We start from the raw sequence: 25174 nt of genomic DNA, 5'->3' as shown, positions 1-25174 counted from the left end.
CTTAATATAAAAGAAATAAATATTTCCTTATTGCTGTTAGGAGGACTTGTCACAATGTCATTGGTCTGTCCTACAGTTTGATTTTTGAGAAACATTTTGAGGTCCTTGATGTCATAACAAGATGTGCCCTAAGTCTACATTCTAAGTAACCCCACAGTTGGTTGATGGAGTCATAGTACCATCCTGACAAGTTTCAATTGGACTACTCACAGAGAAAGGTGTCTGCAGTAAAACTGGGAGTTGTCTCTGAGCTACATCAGATGTGATAAATCTTGCACCTAATGGAATCTGTACTAGCCCTTTGTTCTCATTTTGTTACATACTATAGCACACCTTTTTTGCTACTTTTGCAACAGGAAAAAATAGCATACAGATAATCCCACTATGCTGTCCTATACAGTAGTGACAGTTGCTATATAGGAATTTTCCATGTGTTGTCTGTGGGGTAGGATCAAGTTACAAAATAAAGACATCAGCACCAATTTAGCATGCTTGAAATGTCTGTACAGGTCTGTCAGATGCGACTCAGGGCCTGTAGGAGATGTGTGTCTCTTTTGGAATACCAGCTGGAGACTAGCCAGTGTACTCTCATCTTAAAAATAGCATTGGATGCTTCCATTGAAGTAATGGAATCGCATCATGATAGTGTGGATCACAATTATTGGCTGGGGTCCCTTCATTCTATCTAGAACAAACCCACACAGCCAACTAAGTTATCCAGACTTGCACTTTCTTTGACAGTTTATGAGGACTGAAAATTTAAGAGCTGGGTTAAGGAAATCTGTCCCAGCACTATGCCTCTAACTGATTCTGCGAAAAAATCTTGCAAGGCAACAGTAAGGATTTATGCGATTATTTTTTTTCTTAGATTTGCCTCAACTTTTGTGATTCAAGGCTGGTAATACATTTTTGTGTCCTTGTACTTCAATTCATTCTCTCTATTTCTTAGTATTCTGTTACCTGCATTATTTCATTGGAATCTTTTAAGTGGAAGTTTTGGTACAAACGAAGTTTGGAATCGGTACTTTTTTATCAACTAAAATAATTTTTAATCACAAATCTATCCAACACATAAACCACAAAATTCTGGAGCATGTTTTGTGCTGTGTTTGTAGTACGAGCTTGATTTTTAAAACTTGATCAAACAATGAAATTCTATATGGGGCCTGCTTTAGAAACAGCACAGTCTGTGTAGTCTAGAACATTTTAATATTTACATTTATTAATATATTTTGCATTTATTAGATCTGCTATGTACTACAGGAGAAGAAAAAGTGTATTAAAATACATGTGATCTTTATTAGAACTGGATTAACTTCCTTAACTGCATGGCAGATATTTTTGCTTTAGTGACATACAATAAGGAAAATGATAGTTACAGGTAGGTGCTGATTTTAACAACTAACTTCACAGTGAATTTCTGATGGTCTAGAGAAAATGGGAAAACATTTTGGTGAAGGGAAAACTCCTGGCACACAGACAGGTCTACTCATCTGTATGCCGGGAGGCCAAGTGAATTTAAGAAACTGGAGAGGAATATGGACCTCAATGCAGATGTCTCTAAACTGGCTATAAGTTGCATGTTTCTAGCCATCAGAAAAATTAAATTCTGAAACAGGCATAAGCTAAGGGGGAAAACCAAAACTATTCTTTGGATGAACTGTAACAAAATGATGAAAGACAAAATGATGGGACAAACTGGCCTGGTGAGATCAATAACATAGTGAACTTACATGTATGATAGTTATTTAGATGTATGGAAATTAAATAGCTGTTGTGATAGCCATGGATTGCAGATCCTTACAGATCACAGTTCAGCAGTGGCTGAGCAAACTAGTTCGTTTTTATGGATCTAACAGAGAATTTGTATGCTTAGACATCATATACTTAAAATCTACAGAAGTTTTGCATATTACTGGATTTCTCCAGCATGCCATTAAGTCTAGCTCCAGAGAAGAATCCCACAGCATGGTATTTCAGTTTGCATATGTGGTTTTTTTCCCCACTTCCCATTTATAGCTAAGGTTTGTTTTGAAAGTATCTATAGTGCAGTCAAGAAAAGAATAGTTTTATTTTATTCCAAGATCTTGTAAATACCTTCTTGCAATTTTTTTTAAATTTGTTGTCCTCATAGCTTGTGCTTTTCAGCATTTCCATGTTTGTGAGAGGCACAAAACGTGTTCGTGATTCCAGTGTGCAGTGCAAGTGCAGATACTTCTTTCCTTCTTTTTCTTGTTTTGGTACAGACACTTGGGCATACAGTCCTCATTACCCTTCAAGAAGTGAATGTTGTCCTGATTGTAAGCTAAGAGTCAGTAGATGGGCTAGCCATAGTAAAATGCTTTTTATATTGCTGTTTATTTGGGGGGGGAATATGAGTAACAGTAAATAAGATAAATTTGTCCGTCTTGCTCTCAATAACTGGCTGCTTTTACTAGATCAGTCCATCTTACTTCACTTGCTTCATTCTACTCTCTTGACACATCTTACTGCAGTACATATCACAGAGTACTTTTTCCCTATATGATAGGCGTAGTACATTATATTTTAGCTTGGCTAAATTACATTTCCTTCTGTCCTTTCATCTTAGGCCTGAATAGAACTCTTGTTTCTTCTGTTATTTTTTTATGTGTGTGTGAAGACAGTCTTCCAAGTGGCCAAAATGTCAGTCAAAAGAGACTAGTCTTTTGAGATTAATCTTTCTTGTTTCAAATGCAACGCCACTGTGAGATCTGACACTGAATTTCTGCTTTTAGATTTTACTTCACTCAAAAGTGTATTTCTTTGGCTGATATTGTTGTGGCTTTCCCTGTCATAATTCATTCTACTCTAGTTAAGGAACATTTCACACCTTTTGTGGTGACAAATGATTTATTTTTTACATGAATCTAATAAAATAGACATAGGGCATCTGTGAATTTGTGTCTCAAATATGTGAAACCAATATTAGAATGATCAATATTCATTGCATTTCAGATTGTATGCACAGTTTCTAAGCTTTCATGAAAAAAGACTGTCTGAAGCCATTACAATCCATTAGTCTCAATTCCAGTCAGTCACCACTGGTTTTTTGAGGAAGCAGATTCTGACTGGTTTGCATAACAGTAGAGATGAGTTGAATCTACTCGGACTTTACCGCTTAACTTACTGTGACCTGTGCCATCTGCACGTGCCACTTGGAAGACCTTTGTCTGCAGACTGTCACTTGAAATAGTGAAGAACAATCCCTTATCTTAAAGAAGCTGTGCCCTACTGAATGTGTTGTGTGTAGGATTTTGTGCCTGCCATTCATTCTTGCTGTGCTGGATTCTTTATGAATCACAAGAACTCAGCAGGTCCAGCTGTCATGAAAGTCATTCTGACTCTTTCTTCCTCAGTCACAATGAATTTGCTATTCCTGGGATGTAGTTTCAGATGTCATAAGCCATTGTTATTCAGAAAGGATCAAACATTTCATGCTGTGGTGAATGCATGGATAAGGCAGAAATCTGTAAGGAGAACATGTCTTGTAGGCAAAGAACTGCTCTTTTACAGTTTTTTGAAAAGGACTAGATTTTACTAGTGCCACTAAAAGTATTGCTCTATGAGTAGAACTGCAAAGTTCTGTTCTAATTTCCCTGTATTAGTTTGTGTAAAGGAAGCATAATTTTGCTCTACTGAGTAATTCCAAGTGAATCTTCGTTAGATCCTTCAAAATTCTTATATAAGACATACCCAGATAAGTTTCAATTTCTTCTGTTTGGAATAGTGTCTATAAAATGAAGGGTAGAGTTTGAATGTGACTTTCAATATACATAAAGATTTCTACTTCCAATAGGCTGAAAATATTTTCAGAAGAAAGTGTTCCTCTCTTTGGGCCTCCCCTTCCATCCCCACCTGTGTTTACAAATCACCAAGAATTCAGGGATTTTGTGTTGGTGAAACGTAAGTCGGTTTTTACTTTGTTAGAAACACTTTTTTTTATAAGGGCTTTAAGGAATTGAAATTCTTGATGCTTGCAATGTAAACACTTTTTTGTGTATGCTGCTGATCCGTATAAAATTTGGTTTTTTCAAATCTTTGGCACAGATGGGATGTCTGTTCCATCAGGCTGTTCTAGTAAGATTAACAAAACCCCCTGAATTTCTCTACTTCTCAGGCCATTAAGTCCAAACTGACCTTTATGTTTTCAGAATGTGCAATAATATTTAGCTTTACAATTTGCTTAAAGGACTTGGAGATCTGGAAGAATCTGTAATGCTGTTCATAATTTAGTAATAGAAGGTGTTAGCTTAGTAGCTTTTAAAACCTGAAAATAGAAGCTTTTTTGAATATATTCTTAAAGGTGCTAAAATGCACCTATGCAGCACTTTTTAATCCTGTATGGTTCAGTGCCAGTTTTCATTGATCCTTATTTGCCTTTCTAAATCAACGGGAAGGAAATCTTTGAGAACTGCTCACAATGATTACAATTAGATGTTTCTGTTCCTGGCAGGGACTTGACTGATGACTCATTTCATGTATTTAAATCGTTTAATACCTAAATTGATGAGTGGTTTGTTTGTAACTTTTTTATCAGTTATGTGTTTATTGGGATGCCCTGTGACATTCTATTACTAACTCACGTAAAAAAAAAAAAGGCAAAAATGAGGCAACTAATGAGGGCAAAAGAGGTGTTCTGGTACAAAAGCAAACTAGAGTCAGTGGAAGTTTTCAAAGTTCGTTTAGGTAATATATCTTTTTTTTCCATAAATTTTTAGTAATAAATGGGGAAAAAGCCACCCTGGAAACACCAACATTTTCTCAGAAACGTCAACGCACTCTAGACATGCTGATCCGCTCTTTATACCAAGACATGATGCCTGACCTACACAAGGTAAATGTAAGTCAAAAGTTTCTGCATCCCTCACCTGTGTTCTCCTCACTAGTAGTAGATTTACTGTTCTGATGCTTTAAAAGACTGTCATGTCATCCTAATGGGCACTGAATTGCATATGACTAGGCTAAATATGAACTGTCCTATACAGTTGCATGAAAGTTGACAGACAGTCCTTTTCTGCATAGGACTCTTCACCAGGTGTGAGGAGAAGCATAACAATGTCATACTCTGTGTAAACTTACCTGAGGAAAGGAAATAAGAAATTTCAACACTGAAAATACAGGTATTAGTCTTGTTACCACAAAAACTGCGCTTGCTTGTCCTGTTATGTGTCAGTTTGGATAATTTTTGCCCTAGGTTAGCAATGAGATGATTACTTTAGGGAACGAAGACTTCTTATTAAGGTAATTCCTAACTAACTAAAAAGAAGCTCAATGCTTCTAAAACTAACAAGGTGCTATTTTTTCCACATTGTTTATTTCCCTTACCTAAATGGATCTGCCTAAACTTTTTTTTCATGTATTTGTCATATATTCATGTAGTATGATTGTATAGAACAATGACAGTGGTAAACTGTGGCAAGTTGGGAGGTAAAGCACTCGAGGATTGGAAGAGTTGCAGATTCTCCTCTCTGAGAGGCTATACGATTAGATTCATCGCTACAGGAAAGTATCCAAACCCAGAAAATTTAAATGTCACATTAAGTTACTTCGGATTAAAAGATTTTGAAAACTTTTCAGTTTAAAATAGAAACATTTTTTATGTTTTAGAACATGCTCAATAGAAGGTCCTTCAGTGATGTGTTACCAGAGTCCCCAAAATCAACACGGAAGAAAGAGGAAGCTCGACAAGCAGAGTTTGTTCGGCTTGGTCAGGTAGGGACGGTTTAGGAAGAACCCAGCGAGCGTTACAAAGACTGTGTCCCCTCTTGTGTTAGAATTTGATGAGCTTGCAGTTATGTCAGGACTTAATGCAGTTTTCTACGATCGGGAATAGTTTTTTGGTATTGCATTATTTTAAGCTACATTAAAATAAAATATGAATAGAAGTATTTATCTGTAACACCTGAGGTACACAACAGAAGTGCAAATATTTATATAGTACCTAAACTAAATGAAGGTTGGAAAAATTACACCTTAGACTCAAACCTGAAAGGTCTTTCCCTGCTTCATGTAGCAGATGCTCTCTGCCTCCAAGCAGAAGAGTTCTGTCTTTTTCTGTGCTTTGGAAAAACATAAATTTTCATGGATGTCTTCCATATGTTTTATTAAGATTGAATTTCTTAGAAAATACTTAGCCTACTTTAGTCAGGAGGAAGTTTCAACAGTCTTTCTGCTAAATCAGAGGTTGCCACACATCTTTGAACATGCGAGATGCTCTCTCCCATCTTCTATGGGCTTATTAGTGTTTTGATTCAGTGAGGAGTAAAACTTCCTGATGATTAAGATAGTCTGCTTTGATCTGACAGTGGCAATAAAAGCCAACAGTGTCTATGCTTCCCTTGTCTTTTCTCACTTGTTTCTTCTTCATCCGGGACTGATGTAATGGTTCTGCAGCTTATTTTAACAGTACCTCTTTCTGAGCTGATTTAACCTGGCAGGAGTTAACAGAACAGGAAACCAACCAACCAAGCAAACAAACAAAAAAAAAACCCAACCAAAAAAAAAAAACCAAAACAAAAACTCACACTACCAACAAAACCCAGGTCTCCTCTTCCTTCCCACTGTGTTTTATCTTAGTAATATAAAGAATAGGTGATTCTGAGAAGTTCTGGGTCTGATTAAAGGTAGAGAAGGTACTGGGTCGTTGAGAGCTGGTTCAAAAAAGTCTCAGGGCTATTAAAGCTTGCATTACCAGAGCTGCAAAGTCTACTCCTCTGAGCTTTGCCCACCCTTTCCTCAATCACCTTGAAATAACTAGTCACTAGGAGGTTTAAAACAAAAAAAAAGCTGAATGTGTTTGTAATATTGAAACAGAAGTAACCAATTATTTATTCCCCAAGTTTACTTTACAGAAGTTAAATTAAAACAAGAAAAACGTGGTTATTGAAAGTATTGAAACCTATAAGCTTGAGCCCCTTCCACCTCTCCTGAGTTAAACGCTGATAAGATGCCCGTGTAACAAGTCTAGTTGGGATCCATTTCTTAAGCAAGACTTCTGTCCTTAACCTTGTCTTCACTGAAGTGAAGTCTATTATGTGGGCTAAAAGTTCATAGACACCTGTTTGTGTTTTTCTTGGAGCTTCTTTTCATATTAAAATCCTTCCCTTCGCTAGAAGATATTATCTCTAAGTTACAAACTGTTGTCTTTGGCACATTTCAAGATGCCTTCGAAGCAGTTTTTAATCATTCTTGCCAAACTGCGAATGTATTTCCCCTTTAGTTGTAGTCAGTTGCGTTCTAAGATGGTAAACAAAACTCGCTGATTACTGATTTGGCAGTATATTTAAATCATTTATTTATAGCCCAGGTGGTATCTTCTGACTGGCGAGATGGAATTAAAATGTTCATGGAGTAAAGCATTTTGTGCATCTCTGTAAGCCGACAGTCGTACTTCATGCAAATGTGCAAATGGTACATGCAGCTGATACTGCCACTTCATAGAGACTATGCGTGATTGTATGCAAACTTTGGGGCAATGAAAGTGGTTTTATGTTAGTTCTGAGCTTTGCATTAAGGAATGCTGTGGCAGTTTCATGTGTCACCATTTCATAGGAATGCTGCTGTAAAGTTAGCAATGAAGCTGTATAACATACTTTAAACAGATTTATTGTGCAACTCAGAGAAACTGTGTATATATGATATTTCTCTGGAGTTCTTGACCCTTTCAAAATTAGCTCTCTTCTAGTTGAAGAATTTGTCACCCTGTGACCATGTGTCTTTGGGATGTCTTGCAAAGCATGCATATCTATCTATCTATCTGTATATCTATCTATTTTTTAGTGTGTGCTTGGAAGTTTTGCAAGTAAAAGGCCAGTTTGTGTAATTGATAAAAGGATCCTCTATCCAGCCAGATTACAGAGTAAAATGTGTCGATGTTTAGCTTGTATTATTTGAGTTGGAAGTTTTCCTGTGTTACTATGCTTGACTTTTCTGATTTTGCATTTCCATTTAAAAAGCAAACAAACAGACAAACAAAACCTAAACAAAAAACAAATATGTTTCAGCTGAAAAGATACCTAATAACCATCTAGTGATTCACCCAGACTTTGTTCAGGGTACAAAATTCTGCTTCTTTTCTAATTACTTAAAACGGTATAGGAATTCCAAACTGGAATTACTTTGTAGTCCTAAATTGTCCTTTTTATATAGTCATTAGCTTGGGTATTTCTGACAAAAACTTGATTTAAATGAAACATCTGTTTGTATTAGGCATTGAAATTGAAAACCACTGTGAAAGGGGATACCACAACTAACTTGGCAACCACAAGCTTTTGTAAAAAGGAGGTGAGTGAAACTGAGAAGAGTTATGAAAAATTAAACGTTATCTAGTATGGCATCTGTTTATTTATTTCTGTTATTATATGCTGCAGCAGAAAAGATGAAATGCATAGTGTCAAAGTGATTCTGCAGTCACTGTCAGATTAATAAAGGATGAGCCTGGAGGCAGAAGCGCTTCTCAAGTTAAAGAAAGTGTGGACATTTTTATATCTGAGAAAATCTGATGAAATTGCCATTTTTCAAATGCAGTTGTCTTTTATTTTAACTTCAACAAGTTTAAAACAAATTTCAGTTGTGTTTTCATTTTCTGTAGTACTAGATTTTGTCTGAGGTCATTAGGGAGTGAAATATGCAAACTGCACCCTTCTACATGCATTTTTATATAGAACCTCCAGAACAGCTTCTAAAGTTTCAGATTCCAGCTGGTGTAAAAGTTGGGAGAGAAGGGGCAGACTCTGGAAGGTAAGTACAGCGAAGAACACAGGATGAAAGAGCAATTTGGCAGAAAGGCATTTTCAACTGCACCATATACTAGTGACTAAACACAGCAAACTGAAGCGTAAAATGTAAGCAAATTGTATATGCATGGTGGTACATATGCTTTAAGTCTATCAGTCTGTTGGGGTTTTTTAAGTAAAATGCATAGGGTGTGTTTCCAGGGTTGCACTGAGTATCAGCTACATGTGTTTTAATTCCAGTGTTTCAGGAATGTGTCTTACATTTACTAGTCTCCAAGTCAGAATTAATACAGAATTTCCTCTGCGAGAAAATTAACTCAACTACGATATTTCAAAAAATATACTGTTTGGAAGTGTATCCTGCCAAAAGCATTGACATGTTATTACTTGCCATTGTCCATCACATTCTGTGTCTGTATGATCTGTATTTCTTAATATACTTAATATGTATCCCTTATGTTACTTCATAGCCTTGGGAATCTCAATCTTTCTGCAGTAATTTTCCTCATGAGGTTGTCTGTGCAGATTCTTGGGGGCAGTCGTTGCTGGTTTCTACAGATGTTGGCATCTTGTTAATAGATGGTTAGTAAATGATCTGGTGTTTTTGTGTCAATTTTTGTGTCTGACCATTTTCTTGAAAACGTATGTTCATAAGCTCTGTTCAGTTGTTGGTAGGCCTTTACATGTAGGGGTAGTCCTAACCCAAGTGAATTTATTGCATTTATATAACCTAGCTGCAAAAATTCTGTCTGTGCTAGAATCAAGCCATATTGGGGAGTGACTGTTAATGCAGATTTCTGAATGTTTTCTTATTTCAGATGTTGTTTTCTTGACCATCTGAAAGCACTTGAGAAGTCACATCCAGGCTCAAGGAGTGTTTAAATGGCTTGTCTGATTTCTTAGCCATTGATGAGAGCAAGTGTGAAGCCAAGGGCTTATGTGACAATGAAAGCCTGCTTCTTCCACTAGCAATGACATTGCTATTTTAACCGTTTCTCTTCTGTGTGCCACATAAGGCCATCAGGACTGAAGGAATGAAGTTAGTTCTTGGTCATAAATCTTAGACTTTCCAAAGGAAAGTCACTTTTAGGTTTCAGTTGTGTAATCTGATCCACTACAAAGATAAGACTGTCCTGTGAGGAAGTATTGGCTATGAGTCTGTGGTATATGTAGCAGCTTTGTGCAGTTCTTTCTTTTTTCTCTTCATTTTTGTAAGAAAAAAACAAGTTATTACAAGAAAGAAAGGGTTCAAAACCAGTGACTAGCATATTTTAGCATGATTTTGAAAACATATATGTGGTTCTTTTTTAGAATGTCAACCATCAGTGCAAGTATTTGATAAAACTCTCCAAATAAAGCAGATGCATGTGTTGGAAGCTCTTGATCTTTTGATTGCCCGAACAGACAAAGGTAGGAGGAGTCCCTGTTCTATAATTCCTATATGAATCTGGCTGTGGCTGGGTATGTGTGTCTCATGAGGCAATTGTGTCTATTGGTGTACGTAAGTACATTAGATGCCTCATTTAGAATGAAGGAGCACATACAGCAACTGCCGTTACTTTCTGAAAGGCTGGGGAGGAGTTGGAGGTGGAAATACCTACATGCTAATTCATGCTTCTTTCAAGGCAAGCCTAAAACTGGTCATATTGTCTATATGGCTACCATTAGAACTCGACATTTTTTGCAAATGTCTTCGACTGAATTATATATTCATTCAGTTGCACAAAAATGGGGGGTGTAATTACTTATGATGTCACTATTTTACAGAGTGTGTTTTATTGGTATGTATTCTGTTAAAAGTCACCACATCCTAGAGCTATAGAATGTACTTTCCTGAAGCTTCTGGTATAGAACAACTTCAAGCATTATGCTTTGTGTATGTTTGCTGTGTTTGTTAGATGCTGCTTCTCTTTGGAAGTATTAATTTCAAACTGCCGCTTTTTTTAACGTCTTGTTTCCTGGTTCTCTTCGTATGTCAGGGAAGGACTCTCGCCTCCTTGTCTTCAGACTCAGTGCTGTCCAAAAAGATATAGAGACAAAGCAAATTATAAGAAGCAAATATGACTGCAGAGAAAATAAACTGGAGAGAACAAAAGGTGATTATATTGTTTTGTGTTAAAAACTTCCACTGTGGTATGATGCCAGTAGTTGCCAGGGGCTCTTTAGCTCCCTTGAGGCAGTTGGTGTTGACCTTGAGTGTTTTCTCTGGACAGTTAATTCAAACTGTGTTAAGCTTATATTTAAAAACTTGTATAGTCCAGCATGATATTTTAGAACTTTGTAAAAGTATTGTGCTGCTTAGTAATTGTTGCTGATGAAAAGCTTTAGGGAAAAATAGGGTTTCAGGATTGGGAAGGTATAGGACGAACTTTGCAAGGACTTAAACTGAAATAAAACACACTTTAAGTTTGAGGAACACTGGCAAATCTCCATCAAATAGTAGTGTTTTGTTACTCAAGGTGTTGCTAATTATTTTAGTAGACATAAAAGTTCTCTGGTCGTCTTAAGCAAGCTTCTTTGGAAAGCGTGAACCTGCAGAATAGTGAAAATCTGTGTATTTAGGAGTAAGGGTAAAATAGATTTCAGAGAAGTCACAGGCTTTTGTCTTTTTGTTGTTATCCTGTTGAGGGAACTTCAGTTCTGTGTTGCTAAGTCATGCATCAGAGCCCTGTTGTACTAATCGTCCTAAAAATACAGAACAAAAAAATCAAAGCCTACCTCAACCACTTACAGACTAGAATATTATTTCCTCAGGCTGCCATTTGTATGCTATTAATACTCATCATGGAAGTGAACTGAGGATTGTTGTGGCTATTCGAAACAAACTGCTTCTTGTCACAAAGAAATATAATCCCCACCAGAGTTTAACCAGCAGCTCTGTGCTCTCATCATCTGAATCTCCAGTAGAGGAATTCCAGTATATCCGGGTATGTGTAATCTAATTACTAATTACCTTAACAGACTGGGCAGTACTCAACTAGTGCAGGGGGTGTGGAAAAGGGAAGGAACATGTGTTATCTCCCTGAACCTCCAGACAAATAAAAGTGAGAAGCCATCTGATGGAGTTCGTTCATATATGTGCCGAAGAAATGTTTCAGATTTTTTAAAAATTAAGTTTCTGCTTGTCCTATGTCCTATTTCTGTGCTCAGAGCACATGCCTCTAAAATCGTGGAGTACCTGCAGCACCCACAGTAAGCACTTGAAAAAGAGAGTAATTCTATTATTTACATTACAGGAAATATGCCTTTCTGACCCTCCAGTGGTTCTGACACTGGTGGATGGACCCACTGGAGACAGTGACAATCTGATCTGTGTAGCGTATCGGCACCAGTTTGATTTAGTCAATGAGAGCACAGGGGAGTCCTACAGATTGCATAACATTGAAACAAACAAGGTAAGTGTGCATCATTGAAACTGGTTTTTTTGCAGAGCCCCACGGCATATAATTTCTTGCAGACTCAGTGCATCCTATGCTGACCTCCTGGGAGTGTAATTTATGGAGATCCTCGTGTCTGTTACTTTTCACTTCAATAACTATTGTTTTAGGGCACTCTGAGATATTTGTTCCTTTTGGGATGTGTGATAATAACTCCCAAGAGAGGTAGTTATAAGATACGGCATGTTAGGAAAGAGCCTGTGTTTCAGGCTCTGAAATATTGTTACTGTCATAAATTAATTTTTCTCCTTTCTTAGTCAATAGTTTGCTTTTTGCTTTATCTTTGTGATATCAAAGTTTTGTTGTTTAAGAAATTGCATCAAAATAACTTCAGTTGTTGGCCACCAGTATCTCATTCAGATTTGCCTACTTGCATGTACTGTGGTTGAGATTTTTACACATAGCTTGTATTTCTATTTAAGAAACTTCTGCTCAGTCAACTAATAACTGAATCTTTCTATCCTGGACATAGGGTTGGGATTTAGGCAAATGTTTTGAGTTTAAGAAAAAAGCTACAGTATTTCCTGCTGCTGGGAAGATAGTGATCTTCAGCATCTCTCCAAATCAGACAATTTTGTTTCTAAATATGGCTGAAAAAAAAATTTGACAGTTGACCTTTTTTTATTTTTAACAAGACAAGAGATTGCTCTTCTTGTTTGATGGTTCTTGTTGATAAGTTATTTTCTTTTTAAATGACCTGTATTTTTATTTGCATCTGGTGATGAAGAGGTATTCCTAGCATGGGTGCTACAGTGGAGACAGCAGTGGAAATCTATCTTGGTCTGGATGAGGAGGAACTACAAGTAAAGAATAGGGGTGGGGAAGTATGTCATCACCACCACCCCCATTCCTCTTACCCTCAGGAATCCTTATTTCCTTTAGGAACACAAACAAAGCAGACAATTAATATGAGCTGGGACAGTGGTTTTTGTTTTTTTTTTACAATGTTGAAATGGGTCATCCACTTATTTCCCTGGGTAACAGAGCAGAAACGGCTTTCAATCACTACAAAAAATGGGTCAAAATGCATTTGGTATAGATATGTAAACCTCCAGGTATGTTTAACAGTTCTTGACCTACACAGTAATCTTAAACCAAGAAGTAAACATCTCGTACAAAGGAAGGTCAAAGAACTGCTCTTCATGGAATCGATCTCTAACCCCTTGCCTTGTCTGAGTAGTATATGTGATTTGGGAAGCATTTGTCTAATGTAACCTTATGTTTTTCAATAATAAAGTGTAATTTCCTGAACAGGTGCCACTTCTTGTGGCTGTTTTGGGGTTTTTTTAATCTAAGTGTAAAAGACAAAACCGAAGTTGAAATATGAGAATTTGTGGCCTAATCTATTTAAAAAGTACTGTGGTTTGACCAGCATTGGTTCTCAGTTTGTAAATTCAGACTGTTGAGTAATCTTTAAAGTGTGCATTGGAGCTCTTTGAAAATAACAGTTATTTTTAACATATCATGTTGATTCATAGCTTCCTGAAAGCACCCAGTTTCCCAAAGTTGGTATTGCCAAAGAAGTTGGGTACGTTTTTATTGCTTTACACTGTGAGTGTGGTATTGAATGTTCAGTACTGCACAGAACCAAATTCAAAAGAAATAGATTTTCATTCTGAAAATTGATAACAAAAGAGTCTGCATTTAGAAAATTTTTATCTATATCCTTTTTTTTTCTTTTGTCTCTAGGTATGCACTCCCCCAACTGATTTTATTGCTTGTTAGTCAAAACCCAGTTGTAATAACCACAGTATTCTTTGCCTGTTCAGTAACTTTTTCCATTATCATTGCAGGTTAATTTTGTTGCAGCTATTGATGTATATGAAGATGGTGAAGCTGGTCTACTATTGTGTTATAACTGTAAGTGTTAAGGGAAGGACAAAAATGGTAATAGCTCAATCTGCCTATGCAATTCTTTTTTCTTTGGAATCTAGGTCTGTATTTTAAAATAAATGTTAGTGTTTCATGGTAAGTTTGTCAAATATATTCTTTTGAACTTAAATGCATGCTGGACAGACTAGAAATTCAAATATTTTAGTCATACTAACTGTTTCTAAAGATGTCACCATCTTTAAAAAGTCCTGTTGTTTTCAGATCTGGCTCATTCTTTAGGTAGTTACTGTTACTAGGTGTTTTCAAGACGTGTACAATTTAGCATTTCATTCCTTTTTCCTTGTGTGATGTCCCGTTCTGGCTTTGTGTTTTTTCTTCTGCCTACTTCTTGGCACCATTGCGTTATTTCATTGTAATTCTCTCAATATCCTTTTATAAAATGGCCTTGGATATAGAATCATAGAATGTTAAAGGGTTGGAATGGACCTCAAAGATCATCTGGTCCCAGCCGCCACTGCCATGTTCACAGACACCTCCCACTACACCTGGTTGCTCAAGGCCTTATCCAGCCTGGCTTTGAACTCTGCCAGGGCTGGGGCATCCACTGGCTCCCTGGACAACATGTTCTGGTGTCTAACCATTCTCACAATAAAAAATTTCTTCTGAGTATCTAACCTGAATTTCCCCATTTTGAATTTGTACCCATTGCTCCTTGTACTGTGACTACACTTTCCGATGGAGAGTCCCTCTCTGGTTCCCTGGAGGCCCCTTCAGATACTGGATGGTTCCTGTGAGGTCTATACACAGCCTTCTCTTCTCCAGGCTGAACAGTTTCAATTCTCTAAGCCTATCCCCACAGGGGAGGTGCTCAGTCCTCTTGGCAACTTCGTGGCCTCCTTTGGGCTTGCTCCAACAGTTTCGTGTCAATTTGATGTTTGTCACTTACACTGTAAGGTGATGGATGCTTCTTTTTACTATTTTGTTACAGATGTTTGCCAATACAGAAAGGTATATCCTTTCAGTGGAGGTTCTCCACTGATCCAGCCTTCAGCTTATGACTTCCACTTTAGCTGGAATCAAGTTCCTTATGCTGTTGGTAAGAAAATATCTCTCTTTACTAGATGGTTTTTTCATTACCATTTTAGCTTGCACTTGGCTCTTAGTGGAATGACAGTGTTGTGGGAATGACAGTGTTGTGGGACTAAGCATGTTACGTTCATGATGCCACTTACGCTAAGTTTCTGCATATGATAATTTCAGAAAGTGGAGTCTTGATTCCAAGTTCTTCCTTTGCTAAACTCTTTTTCCTGGTTTGTTTTTTTTTTTTCATTTGCCATTCACTCTATATTCTGCCAGTCCCGGAGAGTGAAGTTTTCTTCAGGCTTGGGGTAGCTCCATGTCCCTCAGTATGTTAGATAACCTTTTCACAGGAAAAGGAGATGCCAGAAAAGATCAAAAATAGTTTTCATGGAGCATCCAAGAAACTTTCAAATTAACCATTTTTCCTTGCCAGATAACTTTTGTTTCATTGCAGTCTGTGCTTTCCCTTATATCCTTGCCTTCACTACCGATTCCATTGAGATCCGATTAGTGGTGAACGGGAACTTAGTGCACACGGCAGTTGTGCCTGAGCTTCAACTTGTAGCATCAAGGGTAAGACACAGGAAAATCATGTTTGACTATTTCTGTGGTATAACTGGGATCTAATTCACATAAAAACTTGCTGCAGCTAAAAACCTAACAAACCAAAACTGCATCTGTTGTAACTGTTCATCTTCTTTGTTTTTAGTTTATAGCAAGTACAAAGAGAACCAGAATGGATCAGACTGCCCTTTATTGGTCGCAGTAATACAATTCTAAGATACTTGACTGTTTATGGGGCAGATGCTCTCCTCAACATCACAGGTGTACCCTCAACTTAGTGATAACCTTTCTATGACCAACCCTCGGTGACTAAGCAGCAATACAGCAATAGTGATGCTAGAACATAATGGACAAACTCTTACTTGGAAGATGGATAAGAAAGTCTCACTGTACTAATGATGAGTTATTTGTCGTTTCAGTCAGACATTTATTTTAAAGCTTCTGCTGCAGTAAGTGGATCATCTGACAGCAGCTCTAAGGAAATGAGTTCAAAGAGTTCTCCTCAAACACCGACAGCTTACGAAAAGTCAGAATGTCCTCTTTCTTCTCCAGAAGGTAATGATCTCTAATCATTCCAAACAGCTATCACATCTCAGTGAAGCTGATCTTTAGTAAAGATGGTGTCCTAGTTTAAAGGAAACCAAAGCGTGTATTTAACCTAGAGAAGGGAACTTCTCAAGAACCAACACTACACCCCCTTTAAATTTAAGGAAAAGAAAATGAACTTTAGTTACAAAATGTGTAGAAGAGGATAACAGTTCTTAACTACTATATATATATATTTATACATATCTGTAACTATAAAACAGACCAAAGCCAAGCCACCCCTCACTGTAGCAAAAACGACCTCAAAACAACCTCGCGTCTCTCTGTCGGTGCGGTTATATTTAGGGACAGCAGGTGGCGGTGTCGCACCCCGGCTGGCCGCGAGGCGGGATCACAGTCTTTTCACAGCAAGGCAAATACAAGGGGTTGTATAACTCATGTGGGGGCAGACTCTTTCTCCTTGTCCTTTGTTCAAAAAAAGGAAAATCACTGGAAGTTAGGTGGTGGTTTCCAGCGATTCAGGTGCAGCTGTCCTCCTCCCCCAACACTAATCCTAACCCTAACCCTACATGGGGAAAATTGCAGAGTGCAGTCAGCTTGTAATAGTCGAAGTACCAGCCTCAAGTCTTATACATTTACTTCCTTCCTTCACTTAAAAAGTGCCCAGCTCAACAAGTGCAACTTCTCTTTATAACTTTTCATTTGGAAGTATTAAGCACTGCTTCTGTTGTGAAAGTGTAATGTTCTTTTCTTCTTTCTATGTTTTAGGTGAAGTTCTGGGCAGAAACCTCTACAAAATTCCTCTCAGCAATCTGGTTGGGAGAAGCATAGAACGACCTCTGAAGTCACCTTTGGCTTCCAAGGTCATCCCTAGTACAACATCCAGTGGCATTGCCTCACTTCCAGCTACACACTCGCTGTCCTTATCTCGCATGGAAATTAAAGAAATTGCAAGCAGAACACGTAAAGAATTGCTGGGTAAACTCTCCTTGTTCTGTGTTCATATCAGTTGCCAAGTATATACTTTCCGATCTTTGAACCATCATAGTTAGATTTGTAATGTGCAGCTAGTATCCATAAATTATTAAAATAAAGAACTAAATGAAACTGTGAGGAAACATTATTTGCAAATAGTACACCAATTGTCTGATGGCATATAAGATGACTGTATTCTAAGCCAGGTAGAAATAGTTAATAATGGAAACCAGCAACAGGTACCTTAACATTTTCATGAATGCTTTATTTTCTATTCAGAGTATTAAGTCTTTTATCCTTTATTTAGGCCTTTTGGATGAGCCCATACCCAAGAAAGAAAGTGCACAGAGGCAAAAAAAGGTTCCTCGAAGACAGTCGGACCCCAAGCAGGGAGCAGTAAGATCAACTAGTAGTGACAGGTAAATATACTGGCCTTACAGAAGAGCCTGAGTTCAACTGTAAATCTTTTCAGAAATGATTGCTTATGTTTATCTCGGTTGGCTGGGGCTGACTGAGACCTTTGTATACCCATGTGCATTTCATGCTAATGTGTTTGTTAGAGTATCTGAATACTGTAAGTACTGAAACAATTTTACATTTTTGCTAAAAACATGTTGATGAGCAAAGCAAGACTAAATGGGATTTTGTGAGAACCTGCTGCACTTGAGCCTGTAATTAACATTTGGACTACCGAGTCTGCACTCTGCAGGGTCTCTTGCTGTTTCCTTCGTATGCTCTTGTGTTGCTGTGTCCAGAATAAATTTTGTGAAGGAACACCATAGCATTTGTCTGTTTAGCACTTCCCCGCTGCCATTTTCTTGTTTTCACTGTTTTTATAACCCATGTTTGTGTAGAGTACTGGCAGAATTCAGCCAAGATACATGAGACTGAGATTAACAAAACAAATAAAAACTCTGCTGCAGTGTAAAACAGAAGGAAACTCAGTTGTAGTAGTCTGCATATGTCTTTAGGATAACTTGATTGAGTCTAGAAATAGCCATTGTTCCTTCTTGCCCTGATCTGTGTGTTTTTATTAGTAACTTTTTTCTTCATCTTTGCAGGATAATCTCAAGCTCTTTTGAGAGCTATTCTGACAGACGTCATCTTTCCACTAGTTCAGATCCTGATACTTTAGCAAACAGGGAGGAGAGCTCACCATCCAGCTGTCCGTTGCAGCTGATTTCTCTATATGATGATGACATCATTGACTTGAAATGAAGACAGTCTTAAAACCTTTCTTCCTTACTTCACATTTTCTTACAACTCTGTGACCTCTGTGGGAAAGTCACAAACACTGCTTCTGATGGGAAATGTGCCTGGAAGTACTGGTGATAAATATTGACGGAACCCATGCTGTTTTGGCTAGCACAGCCTGATTTGGTGATGCTTATATCTTTGACATAGGTATGTTTTGTCAGTTAATGAATTTACTTTTTGTGGCATTCTAACAAGTAGCTAATCAGCAAGAGGTTTAGGCTGAAACTTGAAGTAAAAAAAAGTATTAGTTTTTCTAAGCTTCTTCTAATTTGGAGTACCTGAATAACATGCAGCAAAGTTAATTGCTGTTGTTACTATCATGAGTTGTTTTACAGCAGTGTTTGTCACGTGAGAAGAGGAATTTTATAATATAAATCACTGCTTTTGGTTTTTCAGTCTTAAACAAAACAAAAAAAAGAGGCTTGCAGGCAAGGTAATTTCAAACAGTGCAGTCAGTCCTTGAAATGACGCGGTTCTGGTATGTTCACTGAAGAGCCAGGTAAGTTATGAAGTTGCTTTTATTGCTTTGGCATGTCCATGCACCTTGTTTAGAGGAACTTGAAAACTGTTTTGCCACGAAGAATCGTTGAGCAGAGGAAGTTTTTATAGAAAACACAAAGTTTAAAAATACTTCAGAATTGGAATTGAAAAAAAAACACAAACAAACAAACAAAAAACTCCAAAACCCCAATCCATCCACTAGAAAACTCGTGCTGTAGTGCATCTGCAGATTTTTCCATTACAGGCAGGAGAGCCTACCCCAGTTGTTTTGACTACACAAAGATGCCTCTGCAGGCATCAGCATTAGCTGTTGTCTGCACTTGCATCAGTAGTATAAGTCATTGTTCCATATAGTTGTATTTTTTCTAACTGGGTGTAGGCTGAAATTTCATTGATAATAAGCTAGTTTTCTGTGATGAAATAGTCATCTTGGCTCTTATGTTACAGAACAGGGTTTTGTATTGAAAGCTTGATTTTTATTTTTTTTAACCCTTTTCTCTAGAACTCCTTTGCAGGAGGTTTGGGGTTTTTTTGGGTTTTGTTTTTTTTTCATGGAAGCATGATGATTCCAGCCTTTTTATAGATGAAGTTTTTTAGCTTGATTAGCAAGTGTTTCTTGTTCTATATGTAGAAATACTCCTGTATCCTTGGTTTTATTTCAAAGTACCATTCGTGCATCATGATTTCACTTTCTGTTCAAGCATGGTCATCTGGAGATCTGTGCCTTTTGCAGCCATCTGTCTGAATGTAAAACTGTTTTCACAAAGTATTTTTTTCTCAGTCCATTGTGTATAAAGCTGATTGCTCCACCTAAGAAAATATGCAAGGCCTTATCTGGAAGCATCATTTCTTACTCTCAACTGGAGTGGTTAGTCAAGAGAAGCAGCAATATTTTCAACAGTAATTAGTCTAGGAGCAGAAGGCTGTTACTACTTTAGTGGGTTTTGCACTCATAGGTGTGTGACGGGAGTCTTAATAAGCATCAAAAAGGAAGTACCAGATCAAAGTCTTTGCAAGAGTTTATATTTCTTTTTCGAGAATGTCATTTCCAGAGACTGTGTTAATTTACCCTATCCTTATTTATGTGGGCAGCTAAGGTTTAAAAAAACAGTCTGAAACTATCACTTGGTGCATATTGTCCTAGAGGTTTTAAACACTTGTGTACTGAATCCACTTTCAGGGGAACTGCTGGCACTTAGGTATTTTTAGAACACGAAAGAACCACCTCTTTCCAATAAGGTTTCTCAGTGTAGTATTTAATTTATGTTATATGGGTGTTTTTGAAGAATGTACCAGTGTGTTGCAAAACTTGGGCTTTAGTTAAAATACAGTTTTAACTGGAAACTTTGCTTTACCCTCTTAGGATATCATATTTTAAATATATTGCAGATGTTCACCCGTGCTGTTATAGCTTTATTTAAAATGATCAGCCATGGTTCAATACGAGTTCAAGTGATATATGGAGATCTTAAAACTCATTTTGAAGAACCTGAACAAACATATATTTAGGTATCCTGAAAGACCAGCCCTAGAGATGGAACACTAGGGAGACCAAGAAGAATAAGAAGAGCTTGACAGAAAGCCTGACTGCTGGCTATGATGGTAGTCAGGATGCATATAGATGTGGCACTTGCATCATATCCTAGACATGATTATAGAAGAGAGGGCCATAAAGCAAGAGTTATTTTCTTTAACCAGAAGCACAGCAGTGTCTATAAAGTATTACTATAAATTAAGAGAGTATGGGGGAATGTGTGTGTGAAAGAACCATTGAAGGTCTGTCTGTAATCACAGCATTGATGACATCAGCAAATGACTGTAAGAAGTGCAGGTATTTGATTACTTAAGCTGGACAAAATAAGATCAGACATGTACTTCCCTGGAAACAGGATGTTGGTATCATTTGAAGAGGGAAGCCCAGCAACTGCATCTCCTCCTACCTCCCATCTGAATTTTGTGCTGTAGCTTGACGTAATGGGTCAGGTAGAAGCTGTTACACATGTCACAATGGGAACTACCAGACCTAACAGACTGTTCCTTGTATGGGACAGGAAGGATCTGAATCCTTGGAAAAAATTATGTATCTTCATTCTTAATATATCCAGTTAAGTGCCTTAACAAGGCTTCCACTTCTTGAGTTTTTGCTTCTGTAATTAATCAGTGTGTCTTATAGGGCTAATATCAGACCTAGCAAAAGAAGTAGGGATGGATGACACAACGTTTAGTTTGTTTTATATGACGCCTAGAAATGGTAGCTAAGGCTTCAGGGTCATGGGTGTGTAGTTTACTACCTACTTACTGTATGAGAGCAGCCCAGAATATAGGTAGAAGGCAGAGAATGTAGTAATAATATTCCAGTTTTACTTGACACGAGCCACAGGAACCAAATTCTGTGAAGATCTTTATCTCATTTATTGTATCAAAAGACAAATATCAGCACACTAATGTGAAATTGCTGGCATAACAGGACAAATACCTATTGTATAAGGATGTGGTTTCTGTGTGTTCTTAATAGTCTGATCAGACCACCATGAATTCTATGCCTCTTAGTGTGATGAGTTGGTATTTGCTGAACTAGCCTCTAGCCATTTTTTCTCTCAAAATGTTGTCTTAGATCCTCACCATTCAGACTGCTAATTAAAATCAAGAGGCAATTGGTGGTACTGATACATAAGCTCTTGTGCATCATTTGTAAAGGGCAAGGGTTTTACACATCTGTGGAGCCTCTCCTACTTCAAACTGGTGTAAGAGGCCATGGCTTGTTGAAAGGCAACTGGGATGGACAGCTATACTGTCCATCACTTCAGCATTAGAGCCACTGTTCGTGCAGCAATGTTTCCCTTCTGCTTTTCCAGCATGTGAATGCATATACTCATCAAAACTTAAAAAGTAGTCCTGGGCACAAGTGGTAGCCATGTCCAACCTAAGCACAACCCTTCCTACTTTCACATTGTATGTTAAAGCTGCCTGTAGACTGCATTCTTGATGGTGGCTGGCCATCTCATAGTTGGGGGAAAAGATAATCTTTGGGTTTCCAACTATGTAAGATGGGTGGTGTCCTAATAGGAAAACTGAAAAATCTTGCAACAGATGGATGGAAGAAACTGTTTCCATTATGGAGGGATTGTTACCAAGTTGAACGTTTTCTATCAAGCTAAGATTAACTGAAAGCCCATTCTGGACTCTTGGCTAAGTTTCTGCAAGAAATATTTTCTATCCCAGTGTGCTGGAGTTGTTTGCAGCAGTGGTCCTCTTAACCCCATCTGGCTAATGGTATTGTCACCACTTCAGCACTGTGCCTTAGGCTGACTAAGTTACGGGAATGTCATTTAATTGGGTGCAAGCATTAGACTGTATGGGCAGTTAATTTGGAATGTACTTGTGCCTCCTCACCAGCATGGGTAATGATGCATGGAATCACAAAATAGTTGAGGTTAGAAGGGACCACTGCATATCATCTAGTCCAGTACCCATACCCACAAACCTTCATTCAAAAATACCTTCAAAATGGGTATGCAGCATTTTGAGCTACTCATCCTCTTTGTTCTGTATTTGAATCACAGCACACAGATAAACCATCCAGCTTTGAAGTGTGACTAGGACTCAAGAACCCCAAGACACACGAGCTAAGTTAATTCTTTCGTGCACACATGCACACACACACAATATGCAACCCTTAAGGCTGAGGATTTGATAAGGCCTTCCCAAGGTCAGCCCTAAAGCTCAGTTCGGCTTTAGAAACTGTTGCAGACTGAGGTGATTCTTGTCCAGTTCTTTCTTCCAGTGTCAGCACAGTACACACAGGTCTTAGAAGTGTTTGAAAGTAACAAAACACTTCCTTCTAATAAAAAACAAAGAGCCACGTGCACTTCGAAAGGTCTTTGGCTGTTCATAGAGCAGGAGATCATGAATGGAATGGATGCATACATACATTGTTTCTGGGCTGGCAAGGAAAAAGTAGGGCCTGTTGTAGCTCCTTTCCTGGTCTGGGGCTGTGGTGAGGATTTTTTGGTTTGTTTTGGTTGGTTTGGTTTCTTGGGATTGGGCATGTTTGGTGTTTGAGGTTTTTTTCTTTTTTGTCTGTTTTGGGGGTTCACTTTTTTTTTCTTTGTGGTGGTGATTGTTTTTTGGTTTTTTTCAACACATAATGTACATGCAAGTATATACCCAGAATGAAAAGCAGGTTTGCTGTCTGCCTTAATGAGATTATTTCTATAAATGTGCAAGCATTTTGAATTGATTGGTAGATTCAAACTGGGGGGGTTGGGGTTTTTTTTAGTACTATGAGAGTCAACTCAGTATTTCAGTAGTGCTTAGCAGGGCAGGGCACAAGTACCAGTTACGTGTGTCAAGGTCGCTGCTCCTGCCGTGCTTTCTGCTGCTCTGTGTATGTCTAACCAAGTAACAGCCAGCTCAAGTATGTTTTCTTAAAGGCCTGGGTCTGTAACTTGTGCTTGCAGATGCAATGGCTTTTCCAGAGCTATTGGCTTAGTCTGCATTTGAAATATATAATCCTTTGCTTTTGGATTTGGTTTTCAATATATATACATATATACCTGTATATATATTTGTAATTTCCATCATAATTTTAGAGGATTAGAAGTCCTAACATTAAATATATATATATGAATCTAAAGTAATGGGATCATAAAAGGTGGGGAAGGGAAAAGTCCTATCTGCAAGCAATGAGGTAGTTAAAAATAGTTTGTGTTGCCTTCTGTGTATGAAAATGAGTACCATACTATTTTCATTGTTAAAAATCTGATGTCATGGTTCATATGCACAGTGCTTGCTAATTCTGTTAGAGCACTGTTTTGTTCAGATAGGCTCAGTCTGATTTTGTAAAGGAATAAATTGTACCCTGGGAGCCCAATATGAACAATATGGGAAGGTGCAAGACGTTATGCAGCAAACACTGGTGCTTGCATGCAGGTTAGAAAGTATTTTTGCTCTTATGAGTTCAGCACAGCAGTTTCACCAGCCTGTGTACTGCCTGCTTGCTTCCCTTTGTTGCTGACCTGTAACCGACTGACTCCTGTTTGCTCCTGGAAATGGTGATATTAGCACATGACTTGAAGAGAAAATTAAGAGATTGTTTTCTGCATATTAATTTATAGCTCTATTAGGTATTTATCTGGCTGAATGGAAAATGTTATGTCTGTAAAGGTTTATGCAGAGTGTTAGCAATCTGGAATGTCAGTTTAATTAAGCCTTTGAATGGTAGCAGACTGCTTTGTAATTTAATAATTGCATATTTGTTAAGGCTATTGCTACATTTGTGATCAAAGACTCTTTACCTCTTGTCTTAAATGCTGATGTATTACCATTGTTTTTAATGTCATTTGATAGTGTGTATGGTTTGTGTTTTAGATATGACATCCAATAGAAACAATCCTATCACATCTGGAACTGTTTTAAGTGCTATTTATCACCTTTGTGAAGGAGACACGTGATTTAGTTCTTCATATGTAATAAACTATAAACTGGACCTCACTACTTACTTTCACAGATGCAGAACTAATGAATTCCAGATTTGTAAAGAAAAAAGACAAGAAATTAAAAAGACAGGAGGTAGCACAGAGCTCTGGATTACTGTTTCCATTTGAGTTCTCTGAAGGGCTGTCTCCTACCTGTGGGATTGGTGTTTGTCTTAAGTTTTACCCATCTTTGACAAAGACCATAATCCACATTGGTTTGTTTCCAGGCATCTTTTAGACTTTTGGAAACCTGCTTCAGTGTGAGATCTTTACCCCTTAAATTAACTCTACAAAAGACAGGGTTTTTTTTCCTTTTTTGACAAAACGTGTATTCTTGCTGTCTCCCAGACCTTGTACTTTCATTTGAAAAAGCAACGATCTTTCCTTAGGTCTGAGCCATTCTCCTACGAGCTCCACCCCCCTCCTGTGGTGTAAATGCATTCCTAGCCAACTTGACAGCAATATGAAAGAAACACCTCTGAAAGCCAAGTGTTCACCTCTGTTGGGGAGTAAGACTTATTCTGTGGTCAGGCACCCCAGAAACAGCAGCAGCAAGAAAAAAGTCAAATACTGCCCTCTGAAAGTACCATTGCCCCGACTACATTGTGCCCTTCTTCATGGCAACGAGCCAGAAGGAGAAGGTAGAGTGGAGCAAGGAACCTTATTTATTTATTTACAAAATTAGATTTTAATTTACATAGTAGAAAAAAAGACTCTGGCCCCAGTACAATTAATATTCTCACTTGGC

At 37.8% G+C, this 25174-nt stretch overlaps 1 protein-coding gene across 6 annotated transcripts in view; it reads left to right on the top strand.

The window, feature by feature from the left end:
* GARNL3 (GTPase activating Rap/RanGAP domain like 3) overlaps positions 1-25174 on the top strand; it is a 43312-nt gene that overhangs the window by 17302 nt on the left and 836 nt on the right. Inside the window, exons 13-30 of one of the 6 annotated variants that reach the window (XR_011699512.1) lie at positions 1336-1381; positions 3818-3924; positions 4740-4861; positions 5629-5733; positions 8230-8304; positions 9227-9338; positions 10068-10166; positions 10736-10852; positions 11511-11683; positions 11993-12151; positions 13987-14053; positions 15015-15122; positions 15561-15679; positions 16090-16225; positions 16985-17194; positions 17499-17610; positions 18253-18595; positions 24320-24442. Coding sequence is in view for 2 of the 6 variants with exons in the window: in XM_071574698.1 (XP_071430799.1) it covers positions 1336-1381; positions 3818-3924; positions 4740-4861; positions 5629-5733; positions 8230-8304; positions 9227-9338; positions 10068-10166; positions 10736-10852; positions 11511-11683; positions 11993-12151; positions 13987-14053; positions 15015-15122; positions 15561-15679; positions 16090-16225; positions 16985-17194; positions 17499-17610; positions 18253-18409 (2024 nt within the window). In the remaining 4 variants the exon portion in view is untranslated. Of the gene's footprint in view, positions 1-1335; positions 1382-3817; positions 3925-4739; positions 4862-5628; positions 5734-8229; positions 8305-9226; positions 9339-10067; positions 10167-10735; positions 10853-11510; positions 11684-11992; positions 12152-13986; positions 14054-15014; positions 15123-15560; positions 15680-16089; positions 16226-16984; positions 17195-17498; positions 17611-18252; positions 24443-25174 lie in introns of those variants that run through there. The other 5 variants (XR_011699509.1, XR_011699510.1, XR_011699511.1 and 2 more) reach the window with 5 other exon arrangements.

Source organism: Pithys albifrons, chromosome 20, assembly GCF_047495875.1.
Source record: "Pithys albifrons albifrons isolate INPA30051 chromosome 20, PitAlb_v1, whole genome shotgun sequence".
NCBI lineage: Eukaryota > Metazoa > Chordata > Aves > Passeriformes > Thamnophilidae > Pithys > Pithys albifrons.
The sequence above is the reverse complement of the archived record's forward strand: the minus strand, read 5'-3'. Positions and strand labels throughout refer to the sequence as shown.